General features: G+C 41.6%; 1 protein-coding gene across 1 annotated transcript; it reads right to left on the reverse strand.

Moving 5' to 3' along the window:
• Nucleotides 1–1,120: 1,120 nt before the first annotated feature.
• LOC138896818 (rRNA-processing protein EFG1-like) lies at nucleotides 1,121–2,440 on the reverse strand. Its single transcript, XM_070182159.1, has 3 exons — nucleotides 2,054–2,440; nucleotides 1,784–1,975; nucleotides 1,121–1,555 (listed from the first exon to the last, which is right to left on the reverse strand). The coding sequence occupies exons 1-3, from the start codon at nucleotides 2,438–2,440 to the stop codon at nucleotides 1,121–1,123; spliced, it is 1,014 nt and encodes a 337-aa protein (XP_070038260.1).
• Between the last annotated feature and the right edge of the window lie 4,980 nt (nucleotides 2,441–7,420).

The raw sequence follows: 7,420 nt of genomic DNA on the forward strand, positions 1-7,420 counted from the left end.
GAAAACGAACCATGCTCATTTAGTTGGCATGAGCCCTGACGCAAATCGTGAATATGTGTATAATGACTTGCAAAGAAAGTTCTCTTCTTTATCGATATCTTATATCCAAGAAATATTCCTCTATGTCGAGATTGATTATGCAAACAGGATTGAGATAAAATCTCCGAGTTCGAGCAAGCACTCACTCGACCATTAAGCCTACGGGCTATTTTTATTTCTAGTTCGAGCAAGCACTCACTCGACCATTATGCCTACGAGCTACATTACTTCGAGTTCGAATCATTCACTCAACTACTAAGCCTACGGGCTACTTTTATTTCTAGTTCGAGCAAACACTCAATCGATCATTACGCCTACGGGATACATTACTTCGAGTTCGAAACATTTACTCGACTACTAAGCCTACAGGCTACATTACTTCGAGTTCGAGCAAGCACTCACTCGACCATTATGCCTACGGGCTACATTAATTCGAGTTCGAATCATTCACTCGACTACTAAGCCTACGAGCTACTTTTATATCGAGTTCGAGCAAGCACTCACTCGTTCATTATGCCTACGGGCTATATTACTTCGAGTTTGAATCATTCACTCGACTACTAAGCCTATGGGCTACTTTTATTTTGAGTTCGAGCAAGCACTCACTCGATCATTATGCCTACAGGCTACATTACTTCGAGTTCGAAACATTCACTAGACTACTGAGCCTACGGGCTACATTACTTCGAGTTCGAGCAAGAACTCACTCGACCATTACACCTAAGGGCTATATTACTTCGAGTTCGAATCATTCACTCGACTACTAAGCCTACGGACTACTTTTATTTTGTGTTCGAACAAGTACTCACTCGACCATTACACCTACGGGTTACATTACTTCGAGTTTGAATCATTCACTCGACTACTAAGCGTATGAGCTACCTTATTTCAAGTTTGAGCAAGCGTTCACTCGGTTATAAAGGCTACGAAGTCCAAACTTTATTAAGTTGCCTGAATCCTTGTGAAAATATTCATAAGGTGTGAATAAAATCTTCACAAGATAGGAAACAGAACAGAAGCAAGTCGGCAAAAAGGGATACAAAATTGTTTACATGACTAATTACAGTATAAAAATTAAGGACTAAGCTTCCTGGTTATCCCCAGGAGCAGTCTCTTCTCTATCGGGCTCTCCCCCATTCTCAGACCCACTCTTACTCTCATCATCTTCATTATTATCATCATCGTCATCGGAAACCAAGGCTTCAGCATCATCTTCGTGTTTTTTGGCCCTATTTATCTCTTCAGCCAGGTCAACACCTCGAGCGTTGATCTCCTCGAGGGTCTCCCTCCGAGATCGCCACTTAGCAAGTTCAGCGACCCAATGTGCTCGAGTATCGGCAGTCTCAGCTGCCTCTCTTGCTTGGACCTGGGCAGCTTCAGCATCGGCCCGATAGACAGCCACGAGTGCATCCATATCGGCCTTTGCCTTTTTGGCGTTAGATTCAGCCTTAGCAAGTTCAGAGGCCAATCGAGCCTCAAGCTCCTCTATTCTTCTTGCTTGGACCGAGCTTTTCTCCTTCATTTTTTGAAGTTGGTTTTCGGCCGATGACAATTGGGCTCGAGCCGTTTCTTTCTCTGCAGCAAAGCGGTCCATTCCTTCTTTCCACTTCAAAGACTCCGCTTTTATCACATCGACTTCTTCACAGAGTTTTCCGATCATCTAGATTTTCTGCTGCAGCTGTGAGACCGAAAAATTAGCCATCGTTCCGGTATCAAGCCCATAGGCTTTTAAAAGTATCATTACCTGCTCGGACAAATCGGTCTGATCTTGGTGAGCCTTGGCCAACTCAACTCGGAGGTCTTTTATTTCCTCTGCCCTTTGCCCTAAGATGCATTTAAGGGAGTTCCTCTCCTCAGTAACCCGTTGAAGATAGGCCTCATATCCACATAGCTCGGCTCGGGACCAAGAACACGCTTTTCGATGAGCTACCGCGGCCTGCAAAGAAAGAAGGAACTAAGTTAGAAAAGAAAAGCAAACATTAAAGTAATACCAACAAAATAATTTAAGGCTTACTTGATTCAAAGCCCGCTGCACCCCGTGAAAAAGGTCTGATGCATCACTAGTACCGATAACGTCCTTAATACCAGTAAACAGGTCATGAAAAGGATCCTCTCCATCATGAGGCCTATCTAGTTCAAGGGCCCCTAAAGCTTGGGCTTCCCGAATCACCCTTGCGGAAAAAACGGGGAAGGTGGGCGAGTCCTTGATTGCTACTGCCCCAAGTAAATCACTTGGAGCATTCTCTTCGATTCGAAGATATTCGAGGAGAGCCCATTCAGACATATCTCTCATCCGTTGGCTTCGATGGGAAGCATCTTCGATCTTCAACAACTCGGGGACTCTGCCCAAATCCTTCTCCGATATATCCTCAGTTCGAGGCGGAGCCTTATGAACCACCATTGATCCAACTGCCTTTGGAACATCGGTGGTCTTCTTCGTTCAGGCCGTCAGCGCGAACCCATTGTTTTCTTCTTCTTCTTCTTCTTCTTCTTCTTCTTCTTCTTCTTCTTCTTCTTCTTCTTCTTCTTCTTCTTTCTTCTTCTTCTTCTTCTTCTTCTTTGTCTTCACCCCTTAGACGCATAACTGATTCTACGGTCAAAGGAATGGTATTCTTGCTCGGCTTACGAGCCGCCCTCTTCTTCGGTTTTGAATTTTCAAGAACGGAGGCTCTTTTCCTCTTATCATCTTTCACCGGCTTTGGGACAGAGGCCGAAGCCTCTTCCTCGATGGACGAGGGTCTCAAAACCGCATCTTTGCCCATGCCTACATATGAAAAATTTTATTAAAGTATATGGAAACCATCTCGTTCAAACTACCAAAAGGTACGAGAAAGGGGCTTACCGTGATATTTTGCCTCCCATCGGCCCTTTGACAAATCATGCCATGAGCGCTCGGAATATATGAAAGTCGAAACTAAAGCTCGTACCCAGTTCTTGAGATCAAAAACTGCTCCGGGCATCCAGGGAACCGCTGCATCACAGAAAGAGGAATATCGGTGAGAAAAGAAATGAAAGGGCAAAATGAATGAAGTAACAACGGAATCACTCTTACGTTTCATATTCCACTCCTCGGGAAAAGGCATCTTTTCAATCGGAATCAGGTCCGAAGTCCTTACTTGAACGAACCTGCCCATCCAGCCTCGATCCCTGTCCTTATCAATGCTCGAGAACAGAGCCTTGGTAGCTGGACGCTAAAGTTTTATTAACCCTCCTCGAAAAGGGCGAGGACGGTACAATAAGATGAGGTGGTCGAGGGTGAACGACATCCCCTCGATTTTATTTACAAAGTACCGAATCAAAATAACGATCCGCCAAAAAGAAGGATGGACCTGACCTAGGGTTATTTGGTATTGATGGCAGAAGTCAATAATAACATAATCGAGGGGACCTAACGTGTAAGGGTAAGTATACACACTTAAAAATCCTTTCACGTAAGTGGTGATATCTTCGTCAGAAGAAGGGATTATTATTTCTTTACCCTCCCAATTGCAATCTTTTTTATCTGTTTGAGGTGTCTCTCAGTTATCGAACACATGTACATCGATACTGGCTCATATCGGCCGGGAACCGACGAGCCTTTATCGACCTTAAAATCAGAGGTAAGAACACACGCCCCAGGAACGCACTCCTCAGGCCGTGGCTCTACCGATGTTTCATCGGCGGCAGGCTGTGAAGATGAAGCTTTCTCTTTCTGAGGAATGGTTTGTGATGTTTTCGCCATTTTCGAATTTGAAGGTCAAGAATAGAAGAAAAAAGCAAAGAATTAGTAATTTTGAAGAAGGGCTTTTGCAAAGAGGAATCACAGATTGGCGAATAAGCTGAGAGGGTACGAAAAAGAACTTCGAAAATTTGAAAGATTAAAGATGTAAAAGTGGTAAATGATAAAAGGTAGGGCTATTTATAGGTTAAAGCAATGGCGGTTCAGTATTAGCAGTAGTCGACCACCGTCTGACATGCATTAAATGCCTTGAAAGACTAAATTAACAAGACAACTATCACGTGCATCATGGTCGAGCCCAATGTAAATGCCAGCTTATAATCCGATCGAAACCGTTGAAAAATTATATCGTTTCTCACCACATCCTTCCCGAGAAACGAGGGGACTATCTGTATACGGTCAAAATAGATTTCGCCCTTCGTACGATTGATCGAGGTCAAAACATAATAGATCGAAGTAAGACTTCGAGATGGGTTCCGAAGATTATACAAATAAGCTTCGAACCCGAGGGACCGATCAATGTCGATCTCGATATCATTATCAAGCTCGAATCCAAGTCAAACTATGATGCAAAGTAAAGTTATCAAGCTTATGATTCAGAGACCGACCAATATTGACCCCGAATCAATTCAAGGATCCAAGTCAGAATCGGGCTCAAGTTAAGATCGAGAGCTCGAGTCAAAATCGAAAACTCGAGTCAATATCGAGCTCATAGACAAGAGCCGTTGCAATCCCACTAGAGGAAAAAATCTTGGCAGGAATTATGAAAAAACTGATTTATCATGGGTCTCCCACTATGTATTTTTAATTATGTCTAAAGTAAGGCCCCTCTACTATAAAGGGCATGATTATTATTTCTGCAAGGACCAAGTTTTTACTTACATTGTAATTCAAGCATCATATTCTTCCATACTCAAAAATTATTCTTTTAAACTTTATTAATTGATCCATTGTGTTGAGTCCTAAAAATCATTTTCTTTCCTACCTTGTTCATATCGCATTCTTTACAACCCATATTCGATATTTCTAATTATCCATACGATTTGTATCAAGTTATATCATATATTCTTAAAACTACGTACAAATTTAACTTTATCCATTTTTTGGGTAAACACCTCACATTAGTCATTGGAGTCGCCTATTAATGTAGAGCTGACACTTGCTATTAAAGGAATATTCCTTCTTTCTCATGAGCCCAAAAGAGTAAGTGGTCCCCCTCTGTGGATAATGTTAATTTTTTTAAAAAGAAAATGCTGCCCAAATAAAACAAGAACAAAATAAAAAGAGAACAAAAATTTTGCCCCCTCCCAAAAGAAAAAGTTCTAGAAAGGTAAAAGTGCTCAATATTGTGTGTTATGGGAACTCGGTGAGAAGTCCATATCGAGTGCTCGGATAATCACAAAAAACGAGTTACAAGGTCTGGAATACGAGGCTTCATCTATCTAGTAATTTTCGGTCTCAATTCTGACATTGCTTTCTTTAATTTTTTCTGAAGGAAATTTTACGTTTTAGATCTACTACGAAAAGTACAATTAGTATTAATAAAAAATTTAGAAATAGTTTTGTATTGGTCAAAATTTGCAATAAAATATTAAAGCACTAAGGAATGGGCCAGTCGAGGTCGACCAGGAAGCAGCGAGGTTTGTGGCCGAGATCGAATACTATTAGCAGAGTCGTAACGGCTAGTTTTCAAAATGAGATATTAAAGAGAATATTCTAATGAATATTCTTTGCACTTGTACTATTAGGGTGTGTTAGGGGTATATCTCATATATATATATATATATATATATATATATATATATATATATATATATATATATAGAAAAAGAGACGTGATGTAGGGCAGACAACATTCATTTTGATAAGAACAGACTTTTGATAAAAGATTCTCTATCTTATAAAGATACAAACACTACATTTTCATCAAAATTCTGGTTCATATTATTCCATACTTTTCCATCAGATCCGAGAATAATTCGAACATTCGAGGATTTATCTGTCATTCATCATTGTCAGGAGGGACAATCATCTAGTTCATCCTTCATTGGGTGAACCACTTTTTCTATTTACTTAAATGCCATCTATTGTTATTTATTGTTAGTTCTCCCCTCGTTATTGCTCACACTTTTCAGAATAATAAATGTATGTTATAGTCAACACATTTCCAAATCTGTTTAATGTTACTCACGTTTTCTGAACTCACATCTAGAGATATTATTTTCAACTAGGTTTAACCCATTATTATACAAACTTAACTCTTTTAGCCGAAAGTCATACTTTTTGGTCAAATAATTTGGCGCCGTCTGTGGGGATTTCCTAGTTAAATTTGTAGTTTCTTCTAAATCTATAACTAACACGGATCGCTAACGTAAAAATAAAAGAGTAAGAGCAAGATCTCCTTTCTTTGTATGCACAAATCCAACATGGCAGGTAACAAAGAAGAAAGGACGAGAATAATAAGTAACCTCCCAACCAATCTCATGAACGTCATCAATGAGAGCTGTGAAACAGCGGATGAAGACATAACGCCCGACGCCTCCCCTAGGCGAGATGGATCACCCTGTCCTTACTACATCATCATAAAATCTCTTGGTAAGAGCCTCCACATTTGTGGGGGAAGAGATGTCCCCAACTGTAAAACAGCTCCCGACAAGCTAGCTGGCGTCCTCAATAAGTCCGCCCTAGATGTGGCTGTGGAAAATGCAAGGATTTGCACTGTGCAACGGACGGACGAATAATGTGACCAACTCCCTTCACCTCCAACAACAGGTATTACTCACAACATCATTGATAATGCAGGTGATAACGCTCTGGCAATCATTTTGAAAAGGATGGAGGAAATGGAGAACGAGAAAGAGGGACTCCGAGATCAAATGAAAGAACACCAGGAAATGGTCTATAAAATACCGGGCGCCCCTAAACTATTGCCGAAAAGAGACATCGGTCGATTTGTCGAGCAATCATACAACGACGATGCAGCCCCGCATGCCATACCAAAGACCTTCAAAATGATGCCCTATCAAAAAATATATGATGGCACGACCGACCCTGAAGATCATGTGACTCACTATGTCACTGCCGTGAAAGGGAACGATCTCGCCAAAGAACAAGTATCCTCTATTTTGTTAAAGAAATTCAGTGAAACCCTCATAGGAGGAGCGTTGACATGGTATTCACAACTACATGCGCGCTCCATAGAAACTTTCAAAGGGATGGCCGACAAGTTCGTAACGGCCCATGCAGGGGCCAAGAAAGCCTAGGCAAGAGTGAACGATATATTTGCTATTAAGAAATCTCCAGGAGAGGGGCTAAGGGACTTCCTCGCCCGTTTCAACCGAGTAAGGATGACCCTACCGAACGTGTCGGAGGGGATGTCAGTCATAACCTTCCAGAACGGGCTGAGCAGGGATGGTTCGAGGGCGACTAGAAAGCTATTGAGTCAACTTATGAAGTTTCCCCCAACCACTTGGGATGAATTACACAACGCATATTGTGCCGAGGTCCGAGCAGACGAGGACGAACTCAATGGACCAACTCATCGACTAACCTCATTACATGCCGAATCTAGAAGAGATCGAAGAAATGATACCAGAAGGGACCTTGCTGCTTCACGACCCAACAGGGAACGACATCAACCATATGTCAGAGCAGCCATTGCCC

This window comes from Nicotiana tomentosiformis, chromosome 8 (assembly GCF_000390325.3).
Source record: "Nicotiana tomentosiformis chromosome 8, ASM39032v3, whole genome shotgun sequence".
NCBI lineage: Eukaryota > Viridiplantae > Streptophyta > Magnoliopsida > Solanales > Solanaceae > Nicotiana > Nicotiana tomentosiformis.

What these genes read in the sequence shown, in the direction of transcription:
- LOC138896818 (XM_070182159.1), bottom strand. Translation starts at nt 2,440, where the DNA reads ATGGTGGTTCATAAGGCTCCGCCTCGAACTGAGGATATATCGGAGAAG. An exon ending in TGCAGCGGGCTTTGAATCAA is followed by an intron (nt 1,976 to 2,053) that starts GTAAGCCTTAAA and finishes CTTTCTTTGCAG; the next exon opens with GCCGCGGTAGCTCATCGAAA. An exon ending in AGACCGATTTGTCCGAGCAG is followed by an intron (nt 1,556 to 1,783) that starts GTAATGATACTT and finishes CAAAAAATGAAG; the next exon opens with GAGAAAAGCTCGGTCCAAGC.